The sequence below is a fragment of the Homalodisca vitripennis genome, chromosome 5 (genome assembly GCF_021130785.1).
Source record: "Homalodisca vitripennis isolate AUS2020 chromosome 5, UT_GWSS_2.1, whole genome shotgun sequence".
Classification (NCBI taxonomy): Eukaryota; Metazoa; Arthropoda; class Insecta; order Hemiptera; family Cicadellidae; genus Homalodisca; species Homalodisca vitripennis.
Window position 1 is genome coordinate 34458117 of NC_060211.1, and position 21811 is coordinate 34479927.

Consider the following 21811-nt stretch of genomic DNA (forward strand, 5'->3'; position numbering starts at 1 on the left):
AGTGGATACAGTTCAAATTGTATAAAAGAAATGTCACTCTTGTATAAAGTTATTTTATTTATAATAACAAAATTGTTGTATAAAAATGAAAATTTGCAAGTAGTCAGTCATTTTGTGGACAATAGTTTAGTATGAAAATGGAGATTTTTACTTTTAAAATCAGTTAAATATTTTGATCAGAGTCTTAAAAGTTAAATCCGCAGTTACAATCTGGCTCAAAGGTAAAGATCCTCACTCTTTCCTCAACGGAGTGCAGAAACTGATTCATCCTTGGCGGAAGTGTTTAGAACTTAACGGTGATTATATTGAAAAATAAGTAAGATCTTCTATATACTCTTAACTTCATTTTGTAGTTTTTTTATTATGTCCATCCTACCCAACTGGAGGGAGATGGAGGTGCTGCTTATCAGTTACCCCTCACATAATTAATATTTATAGGGCATACATATGCAACTGGGTTTCTTTTACATACAATTTATGTAGCGATATCAAAAAGATATGATCCCTTTTCGTTCATTTGTTTCTAGTCTGAGTGTTGACAATTCATAGTAGGCATTAATTTGATCTTATGTTCTGTCACTTGACTTTATTTGAAACCCTTAACGGCCACTTTAGTAAAGGAAACGCTCTTGTTGTTTGTTTCAACAGCTAAATTAAATCTCTCGTGAAAGCAGCAACATAAAACATCATCATGTGTTTTACGTTATGTAACAAGTCTCATGAGGGAACAAGTGTTGAGTTTAGTTCTGGGGTCTGATGCTGTCACAAACTTCTAAAATTTAAGTCATGTTCAAGAGATCCAAAAAACGTCTGCGTCAAAGTAGCTCAAAACAAACTCTTTACATCGTTTCAGAAACACCTAGACAACAAAAAATAGTGGGTGAAGAAAAAGTATGAATACCCATATTAACTTTTTAACAACCACATCTGGAAAAAACCAAACTCAACGTACATCTGTACATTTCCCCTGTCCCTAAAGCACCAAAATTTGGGTCGAACTTAAAAATGTTTAATGTAAAGCTCCTTTAAACATAGAGTTTTTGTGAGTACAATAATTGTAACCACTTTACTTCTGCGATGAGTGAGATGAAAAAGGTAAGAGTGCAATCAATTGTAAATTTTGGTGCTTTGGGTATTCATATTTTATTCACCCTTTGTTTGTCTAGTGTATAATAATTCACACATACAGTATTGTTGGATGTATAGCAATGAAAAGTATCAACAGAATGATGTATTTTTGGGATAATATTAATAGCAGTTGAATTATTACAGTCTTGTTAATGTTATTTTTAGACAATATAATTCATTTGTAAATATCAAATTTATAATAATAAAAAATGTAACTAGAAATTCTGTTTGGGTCAATTCAAACTTTTGTTACATTGTATGTATTATAGCACCCTGTCATATAATATTTTATAGTTTGACAAAAGTAATTTAACGTAATGAACAAATTATTTTTGAACGTTTTCATTCTAAGACTACATAAGCCCTAAATATAATAATAAAATACAAATTTGTTTTATTGAGCCATAAAATATATCCACAATTTGTGAGGCCTATTCAATTCTACAATGTAGTTCATGTTTTAGTTTAGTGAGTACATTAATTTATTTCATGATCATCAAGCTTTGTTAATGTTTCCTTGTATTTTATAAAATCCAATTACAAAATGTTCAAATTAGCTTACTTGTTCTCGTTCAATCATAATCGTATTATTACTTTATTTAAAAAAAAAAACAAGAATAATTTAGGTTTATCAAAACCACACCTACCTTTGTGGATTCATTATTTTTGAACAAAATATGCAAGTATAATTTTATGTTCGTGTACATACTTTAATAAAAATATATTCTATTCAAAGAACTGTTTCACTGAGATAATTTAATTTTGTTGAGGGCATATCAAAGTGGGCAAGACTAAATCTATAATGAGAAATATAATTTAAGGTATCATACTCCTAGAGATTTCTATACCTTAGTTTACATTTAGCCGCAATATTAATAATGGGACTCAAATCATTAAATTTCTTACAAGATGTTTAATGAATTAGCTATTCAGAAGATGCTATAATATCTGTTGTACTAATATACAGTATTTTGCAATACTTCAAATTCCACCAAGTATATATGGTGGCAGGTTTAAAATCAATAAAAATGATAAGCAAGTCAACAAGAGTTTGATGTTGACATACCAAACCATTCTTGTCATGTTGGCTCAAGTATTGCCCTCCTGTCCATACATGTTTGCTGATTACTGTCTATACATGTTTGCTGATTAGATTGTAGTTCTGTTCAGATCCTTAAGTAAGTAGTGTCCTTTCAGGTTATGTACGTATTTGATTTGTTAAGAAATTTCATATAAAACTGATTGTATTATGTGTTTCATTTAGTATTTTAACTGTTATTGAATGTTTAGCTTGTATATTTCAAGCTGGTTTAAAAAAAAGTTTAACTAAAGGTGTTTAAATATATTAAAGTAGTTAAAAAGCTTATCAATTATGAGTTTTATTTTTAAGTAGTGTTTTCAATAATAGTAATAGACCATTTTTGCGTAATGGCTAAGCCAGTTGAAAATGATTAGGGATCTTTAAGTGACTTATTTTAGACTAGAATTATTCTAAAAACAAAAGTTCGTACCAGTTTTTATATGTAACAGATATAACATGGTTTTGCTCCTAATCCTTTGTTGATAACAAAGAGTATTAACAATCTGTGTTGTCCTACAGTGGTTAGCGTAATGACAATAAAATCAAAAATGTTTTATAAAATAGTTTCAAAATTTGAAATAAAGAAATGTGAAAGCTGAGATGAGGTGATATATCATCCCAAACATAAAATAGCATAACTGCTGTACTATAAAAAACAATTTTTCCAGCCTGACTTAAAATTATTTCTAAAAGAATATTAACAATATGATGTAATGACTCTTTATAAATACACATGTAAATATATCTCTGCATTCAACCTTACTGTGCCTAATTCCAATATGCATAGTTTTGTAAACATCTTACCGAAATGTTGCTTACTTAAAAATGGTTGAAAACTAAACGTCAAGTAATTGTTGTATACGATTTTGCAGTGTTTTAATTTGCCACTGTACTAAATGGCTTTACCAAAAAATTACATTGCTTTGTGACATTTTTGTTTTCAGACGAAACCCCTGATATTACCAAGATGCCTGTTCGTACTAGTAATGTGTCATCTGTCACCACCGACAGTGCAGGTAATCTACTTATTATTCTGATTCTAAAAAAAACTATCAGTTTAAATAGTTTTATGTCATTAACCTGATGAATTGTAGCTTAACACATACTATGAATGACTTTCTTTGTTATTTACATAACAAGCCTCGTAAGTTACTAATTATAATGTTGCAAGTGTCTTGGGTACTCGTGTGCTGTTTGAATTGCCTTAGCATTGTGGCATCTTTGTAAATACTCTTTTTGGATTTCAAGATATAATTGGCAGTTATAAATGCTGAATATGGTCAAAATGGTAATATTTTAACTAACACTTGGCTGTATTGTTATATATCATCAGCGTACTCAGGGAGCTCAAGCCCCTCCCTCCCCCAATTTTTTAAACAAACATTAAAATTTCATCCAGTGTTTGTTGTTGTAAGCTAGAGCGCACTCATCAGGACACATTAGCTCAACAATTAATTCCCGAGCCCAATGTTTTTGGAGGGTGTTTTATACCTCCTAAACCACCCAATGTGTCAGAAATCAATTGCTGTTCGATTGATATTGAATTCATGTGTATATTAGTAAAACTAATCGGAGTCACTTGTTTTGTATCGTTTGCAAGTTCAGTAGGATCTTTGTTGTTTCAGCTTGTCGGTGTATGAAGTGTTGTTTGAGTTTCATTTTTTTGGGATGTAAGTAAATAGGGGAATTATTGAATTATGCATTGGATTTTTGAACCTCTATTCATCATACAGAATATTTATAAATATGTAGATAAAATGTATGCTTTAAAAATAAATTTTAAGTTGCTTGTTCAATGGTATGTAAAAAAAACCGCTGGAAAGTGAGGTTTTCAGCAAAGATAAACTCGCACTTACGTGTCACTCCGAACTCCATCTCATGGCGGTTAAAAGATTAACGAATTATATATATATGACTTACAGGTATAAAGTAATGAGAAATCAACGTAAAACGTGTATCACAGGCAGTATTTCTTCTCAATTTCGTCCACGTGTATTGTTGCTCATTACATGTTAAGGATGCATTAGTCTTATTGAGGTAGTTAAAAGGATGCCTTCTAGAGTTAAGCTAGAAACAAATTAGAATTACACATGTATGATATTTACAAAGTACATAATATTTGTTATTTTAGAAATGGAGTGAGATTCATGTAAATATTTTAGGTACTTCGAGAAAGACTAGAAGTTCTCAAAATATGAGCAAATTCGAGCCACCTTTGCGCAGCAGCACTTTTGTTATTGAAGAAGGAGGTGAGCGTTTTTATATTTTTACTCTTCTGTAAAACAGTTATCTTTTAATTTTCTATTAGTGTCAAATTTGTTAAGTATGGTTCAATGTTTATTATAATGTAATGTTTAACTGTTGATGATGAGTGTTAGCACAGTGACAGCATGTCATTCTAGTGTGTTGTAATCGATTTTGGGTTAGACACATGAATTATATCGTCAAGGAATGACATGTGGTTATTTAATAAAATATAAGTATCTTGAAAAAATATACAGGGTGTACATAAAGTCCTGCACGGGTATAATATTTTCTGAACGATACCAGATAAATAAATAAGATTTGGTACATCAATACTACACCTAAAAATCTACTTTTTGAAGGAACTATCAGTTTTCTGTAATATCATGGGGACGTCCCGCAAGGAGTCAGAAGGAAATCTTAAATAGGAGCATAGGTCAATATGGACATCATTTAAAGGGCTTGTCTAGCAGAGTTTAATGCCGCAAACCGCACTCAAAAAGACTGATCCAGTACAAAATGGCGGCTGTTCAAAGATGTTACTTGGTTACATTTTATTAGTAGCCATAACCCCAGTAAAGCAAAACTGCAACCAAACAAATACTGCAGCTAACTACTACATTATGCTGGTCAGTTGTACAGAAGTGAATTATGACATTAGTTATCCTCATGGGTTATAAATTTGGTCCTAATATATTGTTAACGGGGAAAACCTGATAACAGTAACAATTAGAAATCTCTTATCTTTGGGTCGCAGTTAGGACTTTCCTATTAGCCAGTCTATTCATAGTAGGCTATTCTAGTTTTCTTGTTTTAGTAGTGCTGTCCATCCATTTTATCAGTGCGCTTTAGTACAAAAGAGTTTGTCGTATTGCTTGTAGTTCTTCAACTACACTATGTCGCTTGACGAACGTGAACGTATAACACTTCTTATGATGGTTGGTTGGGGAAATAACAGACGATCACACGAAGAAGCATGCCATTTATTTAATAACTACTTTCACGAGAGGCAGCCAATTTCTAGAACAACTGTAGGGAGAACTGTTCAACACTTTATGAAAACAGGAAGTGTTTCCGATCGTTATAGGTCGCTGAGATTTCTAATTGTTACTGTTATCAGGTTTTCCCCTTTATCAATATATTACTACCAAATTTGTAACCCTTGAGGATAACTAATGTCATAATTCACTTCTGTACAACTGACCAGCATAATGTAGTAGTTAGCTGCAGTATTTGTTTGGTTGCAGTTTTGCTTTACTGGGGTTATGGCTACTAATAAAATGTAACCAAGTAAAATCTTTGAACAGCCGCCATTTTGTACTGGATCAGTCTTTTTGAGTGCGGTTTGCGGCATTAAACTCTGCTAGACAAGCCCTTGAAAATGATGTCCATATTGACCTATGCTCCTATTTAAGATTTCCTTTTGACTCCTTGCGGGACGTCCCCATGATATTACAGAAAACTGATAGTTCCTTCAAAAAGTAGATTTTTAGGTGTAGTATTGATGTACCAAATCTTATTTATTTATCTGGAATCGTTCAGAAAATATTATACCCGTGCAGGACTTTATGTACACCCTGTATAATTGTCTGAAGTCATAAATGATTTTTAAAAACATATCATCTTCCATACTTCTTTTTATTACACTTTTTGTTACATTAATAATTTTCTATTAAAATAAATTATGTGAGATAAACAAACTTTATCTCAGCATAGCCTGTTTTATCTTTTAACTGTGCAAACAGTTATGCCAGTCTCGGTAAATAATATAATTGTACAAATTATATCCTCATAAAGATATCTCCCAAAACACTGCAGATAAAATAAGTATGATTGTACGTTTATATATTTTCATAAACTGTTTATATGGAACTTCACGAAAAATACCAAAGTGTTTTTTATAGTATTTTGTATTGTTCCGTCATTTTACCAATATAAATTTTGAACTTAGTATTTATAGAATAATATTCTGTCATTCCTTGCAGTCATTTATCATACATTACTACCTATGTTTACTCTATGCCAAGATATTGGCACAACTATGTGTCTTCTGTTCTTTAGCTATGGTCACAACAGTAAGGTAGATTGTGAACTATTGTACATATTTCTTTATATTTTGATAATATACACTAAATTTTCTTTATGTTTGAAATTTGTAGCCAATTATAAAGTAAAATATGACAAGGTTAAAATGTCAGCAGATTTTTGGTCATTGTGGGAGGCTTTGATTTTTTATTCTTTTGAAATATTAAAGTAGAGGAATAGTTGGTCTGTCTGTTGATGTGTACTTCATCACCATTGAAAATATATATATATATATATATATATATATATATATATATATATATATAATATTATCTCAAACACTTTTTGTCAAAATGATGACTTATGCGATTTTTGCTTAAAAAATATTTATGAATTAAATGTAAAATAAGAACAATACCTCATTTGAACACTGCTTTTAATGGCACAATTTGGTTATAAATAATAAGAATTAGAATAAGACACATTAAAAAACATAAAAAAGAAAAATTAAAATTATTCAAGTGTTTTGTGTCTTCCATTCAAGATTCATTCATCATCTTCTTCTGCCTCCGACTCTCGATTCACAATGGGGTTATCATCGTTTTCAGTTCCGTCGGTTAAGGAGTTAAAAAAACCATGGTGAACTGGTGGGATAAATTTGAGCAGGTCCATCATATCCTTCTTCTTTAAGGCTGTAACTTTTCGTGGAGAACTAAAAAGTGGCTCTATAAGTACTCTGTTTAGATTTGTTAGTCGACCACCTTTTTTGGCTGGTGCTATGTTCAATGTAAGGAAGGGCAAGTCATCATTGAGGGATTCTTTATAGAATATCTTAAAAGGTTGTTCCTTGACATACCTTAGCCACTGTATATTAAACCAAGAAACTTTATCATTCTGTTCATTCGTCTTTCTTCTTGTTATGGATTTTTCCAATGAACTTGTAGAAAACATCTCTGTCTGGTCCATACAATTTCTTTCTTTTTGATTTTAGAATGGCATTATACCAATCCTCAGGAACATAGATTGTTTTCCCTTTTACAAAACGCTCTACAACACCAAAGTCTGCATCATTTGGGAGGAACGAGTGGCCGCTGACCATAAATTTGTGGTCGACAGTCTTTATTGTGCTTTCCGAACTTTGTATGTGGTGCATTACTGCAAGCGACATTTTGATGTTGCGATTCTGACCACCACAACTATCACTAAACATTACAACGTGTTCTATGTGGTTGGCTGACGATCTGTTTCTCAAATGTTCAATGACACATGAAGCAATTTCTTGGGAGCCTCTTGAAGCTGTGACTTCATTCCAAACGTACATGTATCCAGAATTTGTGGATAGATCATGGCAACCTAGATTATAGACTTACATATTCCTTTTATAGTATGCTGTTGAACAACTTAGAATCGGAAACGGCAGAGCTTTTTGCAGATCAAAGGAGAATGCGTACATTGTAGGATTTGTCTTGCACTCCTCCTTAGCATCTCCTGCCTTGCAAGATCTGCTTTACAAAGATGCAATTCATGTATGGTTTCAAGAGCTTTTTTTTTTCTTCTGCGTTCACGCACACTTCTATTTTCATCTTGTACATATCACACTTTACACAAGTATCTTTCTTTGGGTAATGAAAACTTAAATTAAATTCGAAATTGAACACTCGACGGTAAATGGCTTCACTTACTTGTTCAGCATTTATGTTTGAGCAGTGCTCCTTGTACAAAGAATAGAATAGAATAGAATAGAATATATTTATTTCCATCTTTTTTCATTTATGTTACATAATAAGATGACAATTGGAAAAGGCAAATAACCACCATTTGCCAGTATTCGGTGGTTATTTTTGGTAATTTAATTATAACATAATTACAACTTAAATTAGTAGTCTTCCGTAATAAATTAACATTTTATTTTTTCGGCTTTCTGTAGCGCATACCAACTAATAATAATAAAAATAAGTATGTAAGAGAACGAAAAAAAAACCATATTTAATAATTGCACCTATTTTACAGTTACATCACCGTTAAAGAGAAAATAATTGAAGAGCATCACATTAAAGATATACAAAATTTATAACAATATAGCTTAATACTAAATTAGATCGTAAGCTAGACAGTCAAAGTTAGGAAACAATATACAGTTAAAATGCCTAAATCGTCAATATTATTGAGCCAAATTTTAACCTTTTTGGGAAAACAATTTAAAACTAGTAATTTGTTTTATATTATCAGGTAAAAGATTGAAGCATTTTGGACCTAAGTATACAAATGTTTTTACAAAGAATGATCTGTTTACCTTTGGTCTAACAAATAAAAAAACGGCGGACTGTGCTTCGAGTTGAATAAAACAAATTTTCAGTTCCACTGTTGCCGCTCTTTTTGAAAAATGCTTGAAGAACTTTAAACACAAAAAGGTTTTTTTATAGGTAAAATTTGCAGATGTTTGAAAAGATAGTCTCAGTGTGTTTCACACTGTTTTTTAAAAAAGCATAATTCTAAACAAAGTGTTTTTTGGGTCACAAAAAGTTTATTAATTAAGTTATCATAAGCGCCACCCCAAAACTGCAGCCCCCATATTGAAGGCGGGAGTTTATCAACGCGTAATACAGTGATCTTAAGCAAGTTATGTCACAGATATTTCTTTAAGAAATAGGAATGTTCGAATTGATTTCCTGATTTCGGCGTGTAATTTATTTATATGACTTTTCCACGTTATTTTGTTGTCAATTAAAATTCCAAGGTATTTAATTTCGGGTGTTTGTTGAATAACTTCGCAGGTACAATTTTGTACACCTAAACAATTGTTGTGGTACTTAAACTCATAGTCAAATTCAAAACCAGTCAAATCAAAGTTTAAAATTTTTGTTTTTGATGCATTTATTACCATTGCATTCCTGTTACACCAATTGTTCAGTAAAGCTAAGTCATGAATTATCGACTCTTTAATTGTAGCCCAGTTTTTCAGACGAATACAAGAAGCAATATCATCGGCAAATGCTATGATTTCTCCACGAAACTTTTCTAATAAGAGATCATTAATAAAGAAGGAAAAGAGATCTGCCGATAGAACTGAGCCTTGAGGAACGCCGATATTTACTAAATTTATGTCACTCAAAACGTTGCGTATCCTGAACTTGTTGTTCTCTATTTTGAAGAAAAGTTAGAAACCAATTTAGTGTAGGGCCTCTAATGCCGGTTACTTCTAGTTTTGTTAAAAGATAATCATGACGGACTAAGTCAAACGCTTTTCTGAAATCAATAAATAAGCCTGTTACTTTTTTGCCAGAATTTAAATTTGTATAAACCATATGCATAAGTTTTTCAATCGCGTCCTCTGTGCTTTTACCTTTTTTAAAACCGAATTGATTGTTAGAAAAAAAATTTTTTGAATAAAGAAAACTTAAAAATCTTGTTCTCATAAGTTTTTCCAGCAGTTTCGAGAGAAAATTGAGAGCAGTGTGATTGGCCTATACTGCTCTAACAATTCTGGATTTCCGCCCTTGAAAATTGGCACAACTATTGATTTCTTTAAAAACCGTAGGGAACACTCCGGTAGCAAAGCTTATATTGATTAGTTTGGCTAAGGGGTCAGAAATGACATGATTTATTTTCTTTAAAAGAATTACATTAATGCTATCAAAGCCGGAAGACTTTTTGTTCTGAATACTTCGAATTGTACTTTCCACTTCATCTTTGTCTACAGGAAAAAGAAACATTGATTGATTTTGTCTTTGTAAATTAGTAAACGTTTCGTTACTTTGGCCTAGATTCTGATAAATAAATTTGGTGCTCGAAAAATAGTTGTTAAATTCATTTGCTATAACATCCTCACTTTCAATAGTGCGGCCATTTTGAAGAGTAATTTTACCAATTGGTTGCTTTTTGTTTCCTAATAAACTGTTTATCAAGCGCCACTGTTCCGCTGGACGGCCACCGCATTTGTGAAACAGCTCAGCATTGAAGTACCGGTTTTTTCTCTCGTCGAGGTCAATTGTAAGTTTATTTTTAAAACGTGTGTGAAGTAGCTCCTGAGATTTTGATTGTAAGGGGAGCGTTTTAACTGATTGTAAAGCAAGTTTCTTCTTTCTAAACGATTAAGTAGCGCCTCATTCATCCAGGGACTAATCGCTCTAAGCCTTAGCCAGTTTATTACTAATAGTTGTAACTTGCGTACTTAAATTTATGCAATCAGTAATTTTGCTGAGAAAATTTTTGAAAACTAACATCGATATTGTTATTTTGTAGCAAACTATCCCACTTAACACTAAGAAGGTCGTCTACTAGTTTTTCGAAATTGGTAACCCTTTTTGAACTTAAAATATTTTTAATATCTCTTGTATTTACGTTGCGGTTTTTTATCAGCCAAAAAAGGACAATCCGATTGCACAGTGGTCCGTTAACCCAATATCAAAGATAGCAATTTCGAAGTTCTCAAAATTACGATATCTTAAAGAAATATGATCCAAACAAGTTTTCGAAAAATTGTGTCACTCGCGTATGCTTATTTACAAGTTGAACAAAACCATTATTATTTAATGTTGATAAATAGTTTTCTTTTTCTAAATCATTAGAATCGTACGAAATATCAATATTGAAATCACCTACAACCATAGAGTTACATCTAAGTGTCGGAAGCAAATTAGAGAATTCATCAAGGAAACGCTTAGAATTGAACGCCTGCAATCTATAAAAACTACCGCAAGAGAGAACGGAGTTTTGTTTACATTGAACTCAATCACTGTACAATCAGCCGTCTCTAGACGGCAGACGACACGGGCAGCTGGGTATATTGGTGTTAACGTACACGAGTGACCCGCCCGCCCTGTATGTCTCAATTACAACATGCAAAACAAGAGAACAACATGCAAGAGTATGCAAAAAAAGCGATCAGTCAGATGTAGGTTTCAACGTGCAACGCCGATAAGCGATAAGCTCTTATCAGAGAACCGCTCAGTTCGACTGACTGAGGAAGACTGTGAAACAAAGTATACATTTGGGTAATGTTCAGACCTTCTAAAAGGTATTTCTTGTTGGTATTGTGCGCTCTTGTATAATGAGACTCATTAGAAGGAAAAGAGTCAATATGTTTGCGAACAATATCTAATCGATATTCTTCAATTTTGTTTTTGGAAGGTTGTTTACCTCTCAGATCACTACCTGGATCTCTCCCATCTCGAACTTTTTTTTGAGCTCTAAAAATCCTGCCATCTGAAACTAAGAAAGTTTGTTTAAAATACTCTTTGCAGACTACTATTGATGTTTTTTTCTGGCAACTGCAGATAATACTTAACAGCCGTACTTTTTATCTCTCGACTACCGTCTCTAGGTCTATGTGCTTTTGGAGTAGATCGCTGACATAAACCAGTAAGGTAAGCATTTTGAGCTTGAAAATTTCCCATTGCATAAAACCTTTCGAACATACCTTGTCTTTGCTCTTCAGTAATTGCATCACTACATTTTAATTTAAATGTGCAAGGTATGTTTCAAAATGTCTTCTTTTCAACTTTTTTCCCTGTAGAAGTAAAATATTCCTTACCTGAGTTTCGTTTCAATTTACGAAGTGTTTTTGTATTTACATTTCTCTTACGTTTGCGAGATTTATTTTGATTGGCATTCAAAGGTTCTGGTTCTTCATTCGAGGTCCCATCAGTACTGTGGTTTCTCTGTATCTCATCAACTGCATTACCAGGATCTGGATCTGAAACAATAACAAACAAATTAAATAGGCTAAATAGTAAAACTCTCTCAACAAAATTGTAGGTCTAGAAGTAAAAGTTGGACTCAGTATAATAAGCATACTATAAAACTGTAGCAATTTATTGTAGTAGAACTCGTTGGTAGTAGGTCTAATTACAATCCTCAGTAAATACCGTTAGGCATACTCAAATTTAACTTGAATGTAAAAGTAAAGTCACTGTAGGCATAGGCTACCCATTTTGATACACAGTAGGTTGTTGAAACACTCTCCCAAAATTATTAGATGTAGATTTTTTTCACTTTACATCTACAAACCCCTTATCTTATGTTAAGAATGTTAATTGGTCTGTTTAGTATTCAACTTTTTACAATAATGTGTAGAATAGGGTATTATGAGTTAATTATTGAAGGTTATGATTTCAACACTTACCTGGATATTCCTCTTCTGAAGGCACATATTCAGAGCCAGAGTCTCTTTAACCCTGGAAGTGTCTATCAGAATTTCTTAAATGTTGGCACTTTTCATGCAATTTGCAGGCTCTCACGGTAAAATTCATAAAAAATGTTTTTTTTTTTTTTAAGTATAAAGTGTTATACATCAATGTTTTTGCTATAAAACAGAGAATAAAACTAAATAAGTTTTAATAGGAAATTATAAAAAATTATGTTACATAAAACTATCATCATCTTAACAAAAATTTAAGATGAATAGAACATGTAGGATAGTCAAATTGTAGCAAATTTAGTTATAAACACAAAAATATATAGTTTTATTGGTTAAAAAATAAAAAAGTGATAACAATGATGTTTATACAGAAAAGTGCAAATTTGCCATTTTTCAGTTGCTAGGCAACACAATGAAATAAGTACTATCAAACAAATATTCAATATGTTTCTTACCTTTTTTTATGTTTGATGATATAAAGCAATATGTCAAACAGTTTTTAACATTTTAGAATTGAAAAAAAAAAACAAAATATATTTACACTAGGTTTTTGGTTTTCTCACTCTGAGTCGCTTCTTCTGGCAGTACATGCTGCTTTTTGGCTCCTTTCAGAGTCCTCTTGAAGTGTTGTAATTCAGCCATTACTAGTTTTAAAACGAAACTAATTATATTAAAACTGGACACAAATCACGTATATGCACTCCTGAACAAACAAGAAATGATTTGTTTACAACCTGCAATCTCCGCTACACAGATACGATCGAGCACAATGACAGCTTATAAAGTTAAGCTGGTTGCCATCTAGATACAGCACAAAAGATAATCAAAGACCACTAAACATTAAAAGCAACTCATAAGCAATAGATTGATATATAATTTAAAGGTCTGTGACCTTTAATATACCGATATGCATTTTATCGGTATATTACGAATCGACCCCGTTAGTGTCGATTGCACTTTAGAAGTGACCTCATCAACACCAAATGGGTCGACCGACACTCCAATGATGGTACGCACCGTCAGAATCACTTATTTCTTCCATTTAAATCAAATAAACCTCTGCATATACAAATAAAACTTTAAAAAGTATCAAAACATAACATTCACTTGTTCAACACAACTACCAAATTTCCTAGTAGTGCAAGGAAAAGTGAAGTAAGTCAGACTTAAGCCATTACTGCCTGAGAGGAATCAGCTGATTCATTTCTTACTTTTTTCACTGCCATCTGTATTAAGAATAGTCAGTGGTTTGACTTGCTTAGTTTTTCCTTGAAAGAGAATTAATTAATGTTAAGGAATCTGAAACAGTGATTAGTTCAAAATTGAAAAAAATGACTTAAGCCACTTTTCCTTTCAGAGGCTCATTTGCCGTCGGGCCTATACGCCCGACACCTGATTCGGGGATATTCCGTTTTGTTGATGTGCAGCCTGAATAATTCCCACGCTTTAGTTATCTATTGCATCAGCTTACTTCTATCCCGCCTTTTCCACATAGCTGAGTGCTAATTGACGCGTTTTGTTACTGGAATCCTACATTGTGTTTTTTTTATAAGTAATATTTCGATAGTTGTGCGTGTATACTAGTGATCAGTAAAAATGAGTGGCGATAATCTTCTTACGGATGAAATCGAACGTATGATTGAGAATCCGTCTTCCCCGGGTGATTTGTTTGCCGGTATAAGTGATGATGACAATGTGAAGTCAATGGTGGTTAGTGATATACCGGATAACACTGATAGCGACCTAGACTTTATTCCGGGTACTGATTCAGAATATAACTCTGATGACAATCAAGAATCAGACATGGAACTTAATTCTACTGATGCTAATAAAACAGTTACAGATATCACAGGTAATTCTTTTATTTCTACAAACGCCAAGAACAATGATTTGGGCTGGGAAATGTTTGAGGGTAAGCAGAAAAGTTTCAGTTCACTCAGACAACAAAATTTAATTTTTGTTTACCGAACAACAAAAAACCAATAGATTTTTTTCATCATTACTTGACAGATGAAGTAGTTGAACTTATGGTTGTAGAAACTAATCATAATGCAAATGAAGTAATTTCAAAGCTGCGACTAAGTCGTAAGAGTAGGCTAAAAGACTGGAAAAATACCAATCATGGGGAAATGAAACAATTTATTGGCCTTCTTTTATATATGAGTTTAGTAGGACTTCCAAGAATCAGTGATTATTGGTCAAAAAAACCCTATGCATAAATTCTCAGTTACCCGAAAAATAATGAGTAGAAACAGGTTTCAGTTACTCTTACGTTTCTGGCATTTTAACGGTAATGAATACCGGAAAAGAGATGGGGGGATTTGTAAAATAAAACCTCTGCTTGTAGCACTAAACAATTTATTCTTCACTTTGAAAGTAGCAGAGCAAGATTTAGTTATTGATGAAACTATGGTGCCGTTTCGTGGTAGACTAGGTTTCCGGCAGTATATTCCCGGAAAGGCCCACAAGTATGGGATAAAAATATTCAAGCTGTGTGATAAAACGGGTTATGCAGTAAAAGTATACATGGGGAAAGGTACTGTAGAAGTAACGAAAGACAGTTCTGTTGCGACTAAAGTGGTACTGGAACTCATGACAAACTTTTTAAATAAAGGCCACAAGTTATATACGGACAACTACTACACATCAGTAGAATTGGCTAATGCTTTGTTGTCAAATAAAACACATCTTGCTGGTACCGTGAGAAAAAGTCGTAAATGCCTACCATAAAACCTTTTAAAACAAAAACTTAGTAAAGGTGAAATGGTCTGTTCCGAAAATAAAGATGGTGTAGTTGATACCAAGTGGAAAGACAAAAGGGAGGTACACATGCTTTCCACATTCCATAGGCCGGAGTACGTCGTCCTTGACCTAAAAAAAGTTGGAGGGCCAAATGTAATGAAGCCATTAATCATCGTTGACTACAATAAGGCGAAGGTTGGGATAGACGTATCCGATCAAATGTCATCATATAACACTGCAGTACGGAAGACAATGCGTTGGTTCCACAAACTAGCTTAAGAACTTCTTCTTGGAACTGCAGTGGTCAATAGTAAAGTTGGTTGGCCTACAATAATTTTCTTAACCACACTACATCTCATAATAAAAAAAACACGCTTTTATAGCTAACCAAACTAAAAAATAGAAAATAATTTTTAATTACAAAGAGTTTATATTATGGTAGTAGAAGGCAAAACAATCATTCATAGTCAATCACCTCAAAATAAAATTATAATAAAATTTAGGTTATTAACAGAATAAATTAATTCAGAGTAAAAAGCGTGGGGTGCTTGATACATTAAATATTACAATCATTCTATCGGTAATTATCTTTGAGAGGAGACTTATGAAATGTAGTAAAATGCACCCCACGCTTTTTACTCTGAATTAATTTATTCTGTTAATAACCTAAATTTTATTATAATTTTATTTTGAGGTGATTGACTATGAATGATTGTTTTGCCTTCTACTACCATAATATAAACTCTTTGTAATTAAAAATTATTTTCTATTTTTTAGTTTGGTTAGCTATAAAAGCGTGTGTTTTTTTAGTTTTTTAAACTATTATTTATTTTTAATTTTTTAGTTCGATGTATCAATCGAACTAATCGTATTAGTTTCTTGTGGAAATGTGGTATTTCTTACGAGTCATTCCGCAATCTCATTCCGCAATCTCATCATTTCATTTAAAGCTTCACTATTTCCTGTTAACTTAGAGTAATCAAGTTCTTCAATCCGAATACCGTCTAAAGATCTTACACGACTAAGTGCTACATAGGCTTGTCCAGCAGCAAACAATCGCGAGCCTAGATCAAGGATGTCCTATTAATGGTGCCCCATTAAAGGTTCTGTCCTATTAATAGCTACCAACGGGGAAATAGCAACCTGCATCGCCTCAATATGAGTCCTCGAGCTTGCACTTAAGATGTCGGCTCTGATCCCTGGAGATTCGGAGCTTCGCAGTTCTCTTTAGATTAATTATTGTCGTAAAAATCGAAGGCTGGCATCTAAGCTACCAAGGAACTGTGGCTGTTTGAAACACCTTTTCCGAACTTGAGTGTTAGGTATGTGAAGTATTTAATAAACGTAATGTTGGCTAGTATATATCATTTATCATTTTTACTGAGCTGTATTAAAGCTATTACTTATTTGAGATATACTATTATAAAATGTTACACCCTTAACTAAGTTGAATTTTTCGTATCTTAAATCATTTTATATTTTTATCATATAATTGCTATATTCTGATATACATAGAATAGAATTTATTTATTCATTCACCAATCATACATGCATTTGGCCCCGCTAAGTTAACATACACATACATAATAAAACTAATGGTTATTGTAGTTCAGACTTGAATATACCCATATTTTGGTACATTTATTATTTAATTTATTAGCTATACATCTTCGGTAATGTGTAAAATAACTAAACCGTATTTGTTCGACTTTATTTTATAGTAAATAAAATTGAAAATGCAAGAAAAATTTGGAATATTGTTGAAATGGAATTAGTTAAAAAACACTAAAGGCTTTGTCTGATAAAAATCACTAAGTTATCACTAAGGCTTATCACTAAGTTGTGTTTTTGTAAAGCAATAACTCAAATTAGTATTATGTAATGTATACTAAACAAAGAACATGCATGGATCGTGTACTTAGAGATCTGGCTGTCAAGGAAACCACTGGAAATGACAGAGACTGGATGAATACTATAATATTACTATATTAAGAGAGTCAAGCACATCCGAGAATACCGAGACGAATGGAGACTTGAACGCTGGGTTAGCGCAGATCGCGCGCTAGCTCTATCTTTTTACTCCACTACAGAGGATCTATAAAAGAATTTATTAATCCTGGCGGTCCTTATAAGGATAATGGAAAACTATGATCAAATTATTGCATTGTCATCGGTCCTTGATACGTATGCAAAGTTTCAAATTAATCAGACTTCTGGAAATTGGTGAAAATTATGCTCAAAGATTCCGTTACATACATAGATACAACCGAAGCTTATAAAAGGGTGTTAAAAAAACAAAACTTAGTCTCTATCACTAAGTTCAGAGAAGAATTGGCCTGTTCATTGATGAACGTGCAGGAAGAGCCACGCATTCCAAATGTGACCACTACAGGGCACCACTACCTGACGTCATCTGCTTTTGTTGGTGGAGGAGTACAAAAACGCCGACAAAGAAAGGTGTGCAAGTTGTGCTACAAAAATGTATCAGAGGAAAAAGGACGTAAGGTAGCAAGAAATTTGACACAAGTAACTACGTTTTGCAGTGAATGTCCTGAAAAACCATTTTTGTGTGAAACATGCTTCAAAATTATACACAAATAGTATATCTTCATTCATCTTTTGTATAGGGTATAGGGTAATTTTGTATGTACTTATTTTTCTTTACTTAAAGGAATTGAATTATTTGAATAGTAAGGAAAGCAAAAAATATGAAAATAAATAAGATACAACTTTTTATTTACTACATTAACTTTTTGTGAAACTTATGAAATAAATCTCTTTTTACTGTAAAATAACAAATCATATATTTTATTCTTCCTGGTAGCAATAATAAAACCTTATTATTTTATATTCTAACACCTATAAAAATACCCGTCGGGCAATGTGGCCCGACAAAAATGTCCAATGTAGCAATCTCATTCATATCACTAATAACGAAAATAAACACAACAAACAACGTTCTGTTAATAGCAGAACTCTTAATAGTTCAATCAGTTTTAGTTAGTCGTCAGGGTGCAGCACAGGCACAAAGGTAATCAAAATGGCGGGTACCATCATTGTTATGCTGTCGGGCCACTTTACCCGACGTGCAATCTCTTAGAGACGTAGAGCGTCTGTCCATTTGGCCCGACGTGGCAGCTAACGTGTTAATGCTATAAAACAGCTGTTTTAAAATTAATCCTTTGAAACCCGTTACAACTTCAGCAATACCCCTCCTCGTCCAGCTATTGAAATCAGAAATCAGAAACTCTTTATTACAAAATTTCTTAGAGAAATGTAGGCCTATAGCGTCAGATATTGTTTTCACAAAGTAGTAGATATTTGCATGATTATACTTATAAAACTCCTATAATAGAATAACACTACTACTTTATGACCTTAACTAAAATTCTGTAAATTCAAAAGTTTATCTTTAGAAACATATTTAACTGTCTTCATCAAAAACTTATTTCCGATATAACAACATAACATAGTTCTTTATAAATAATTAGGAGCTGGTAAAAGCTGCAAAATATCTTAATAGAAAGGTAGGAAAGAGCCAACACTCGAAAAATGCCTGACTCTTCACAAAGAATACTCAATCTGTCACACTCCAACATTCCATAGCATGTTAAATCTATGCTGGCTGGGTTTACTGATCGATGGTAACATCCTTGCACATGTCTGAAACCCCTGTGGATAATAAGAAGTCATGTTGGTTAACAGCTGTTTCTACGAAAATATTATCTGGTTTATCATATAAAAAGAAAAAAAAAAAAGAAGAAAAAGTGTATTGACAAAGTTTGACTTAGTGAGTTAGAATATGTATTATGAGGTATGTTATTAATATTTTGTTTTTGTTCGTTAGCTTATTATGTTTTGAATTTTTTGTCTGGACATACTAATTTCAAAGAATAAATTAATTTGTTATAAATTTATTTTTAATTTTCCTTGTTTTTATTCCTAAAAATAAAATAGTGTAAGTGTAGACTTTAAGTATTTTAAAATTTACTTGGTTTATTTAATGAAAAAAGACTTAATCTAGGTCTATAAATGAAAGTAAGTGAGGGAGTGACTTAAAATCCAATAATCTTCAATAATGTTTGGTGGTATAATAACTGAACACATTATAAACTATCAAACATTTTCTTGTTAGTAATTAAACGTTAAAAATGTTTCAGCTGGTGGGCAAACTCCAAGAAGCTCCTTGTCAAAAAACCAGGCTGACGACCTGCCAAGCTGCAGCAAAACCTTTCTTGTAGAGGAGGAAGGTAAGCTGAAATTGTGTTGTTCTTATAACTGATTAGATCCTCTGTATTTATTGAAATGCTCAACTTACACATGTTATGATCATGATATTTTATCTTTTGCCCACCATGCTGGTTTCTGTCAAAATGCAAAGATATTTTGTAAAACCAATAAACATATTTTTCATTATAGTTTAACCCTTTGAGTGCCGCAGCGTTTTGCTATATGGTATGCATAAAATGCCCAGCGAAAATGCCTGATTTTGCAAGGGTCTGGTTAAAAATTCATAAAAAAATTATTTTTTGGTATAATAGACAATAGACAATATACTTTATTGACATGTTCTTTGAGAACAGTACATAGCGTCAGTTATATAAGGTAACAATTTTTAGCTGTTTGTAAATTCTTCTGTGTAAAAAGGTCTCTCTTGGAGCCATAGAGTCAGTTGTTTCTTGAAGCGGTGAGGTGGTTGGTTATTTAAGTGCTCTGGAAGGTGGTTGAAGTAGGCGGCTCCTTTATAGGATGGTTTCTTCTTGTATAGGCTCAGATGGTGTGGGGGCATTGCGAAGTCCGAGGCATGTCTAGTGTTGTGCTGGGGCAGATCTGAGTGTCTTGGCTGTGATGTTTTTACAGTGTGGAAGATTACTTCTCTTATGTAGAGTGATACGAATTTTTGAAGTGTTCTCGGCAGCTGTCACGGTAGTTAAGGCCTGCGAGGCCTCTAATTGCCCTCTTCTGGTTGATCAGAACTCTCTCAAGGTTGGTTTTGGATGTTCCTCCCTAAGTGGCAATGCCATATCTCGGGTGTGATTCGAAGAGAGCAAAGTAAGCTACCTTGGCCGTGTCTGTGCCACTTATTTGTTTTACTCTACGTATAACATAGTTTCCTGCAGATAGTTTTTTGCACAGTTGATCTATTTGTGGCTTCCATGACAGTTTATCATCAATTTTGATACCAAGGTGTCTGGTGGTGTTTTTTATTTCTAGGTCTGGGAGCGTCAAGTTAAGGTCTCTGCGTAGATTGCTGAAGGTCATCTGAACTGTTTTTTTTTATTTAAGACAAGGTCATTTCTGGTACAGAATAGTTTTGTTTTATTGAAAGTGGCAGTTGTGTTTCTCTGGAGTGTTGCTATTGATTTATTTGCTATTGTTAGTGCTGTGTCGTCTGCATACAAGACGGTGTGACAGATGTCTCCTAGCCATTTGGGCATGTCATTTGTGAGTAGGAGGAACAAGACTGGCCCCAGAACCGATCCCTGTGGTACGCCCCTTTGTGTGTCAGTGGTTTTTTATTGACATTTCTGTAGTATGTTGTTTTCAGTGTAATTTACTTCCACAAACATCTTTCTATCAGTCAGGTAGCTGCGGAACCAGCTTTGAGCTTTTCCTCTTATACCAAGGTTTCCTAGTTTTTGGAGTAGTTCGTGATTTAGGCAATCAAAAGCCTTACTGAAGTCTAGGAAGAGGCAGGTTGCTGTGCAGCCTTCTTCCAGTTGATCTATAATGTATTCTATGAATTGTATTAATGCTGTGGATGTTGATCTGCCCTTTAGGAATCCGTGTTGTTGGTAAGTAAGAAGTTTGTTTTCCTCAAGGTAGTTTAGGAGTCTGTGTAAGACCACTTTTTCTAAAATTTTTGAAAAAGTAGAAATGAGTGAAATAGGTCGATAGCTGTTTGTGTCATTATGTGGTCCGGTTTTGTACTTTGGGTAGACTTTAGCTATTTTTAATTGGTTGGGGAAAATTCCTTGTGAAAGAGATTTGTTAGTTATAAGGGTGAGTGGTCTTAACAGTTCGTTTTTAAAAGTTTAGCTGATATGTGATCTGCTCCAGATGAGGTTTTTGTTTTAGGGAGTCTATGATTTTTAAGATTTCATTAGTTGTGGGTTAGTCATAAGTATAATGTTCTGGGTTTTGGTTTTTGTTTTTTGTAAATAAATATATTTTCTTTATTAATATAATACATTGATTACTTATTTAACGTTTTTATACCAATAAAAAAATTAACAAAAACTTTATGAACAAAAACATTTTGTTTTTTATTGAAGTATTTTATTTTTTCACTTTCAGTTATTCTATCTTATACTCCATTTAATTCTTTACAAAAATACATATACAAACTTTTTTATACTTATAAATAAAGTTTGGAAAATAAATATGAAAGTATGAACCCCTAAAAAACTATAAATTTTCTAACCTAACCTAACACTCTTGTGTATTGTCAC

General features: G+C 32.8%; 1 protein-coding gene across 1 annotated transcript in view; it reads left to right on the top strand.

Moving 5' to 3' along the window:
- Nucleotides 1-21811, top strand: part of LOC124361978 (muscle M-line assembly protein unc-89-like) — a 37909-nt gene that overhangs the window by 4879 nt on the left and 11219 nt on the right. Inside the window, exons 3-5 of the mRNA XM_046816089.1 lie at nucleotides 3154-3225; nucleotides 4372-4458; nucleotides 19520-19609. Of these exons, the coding sequence (XP_046672045.1) occupies nucleotides 3154-3225; nucleotides 4372-4458; nucleotides 19520-19609 (249 nt within the window). The remainder of the gene's footprint in view (nucleotides 1-3153; nucleotides 3226-4371; nucleotides 4459-19519; nucleotides 19610-21811) is intronic.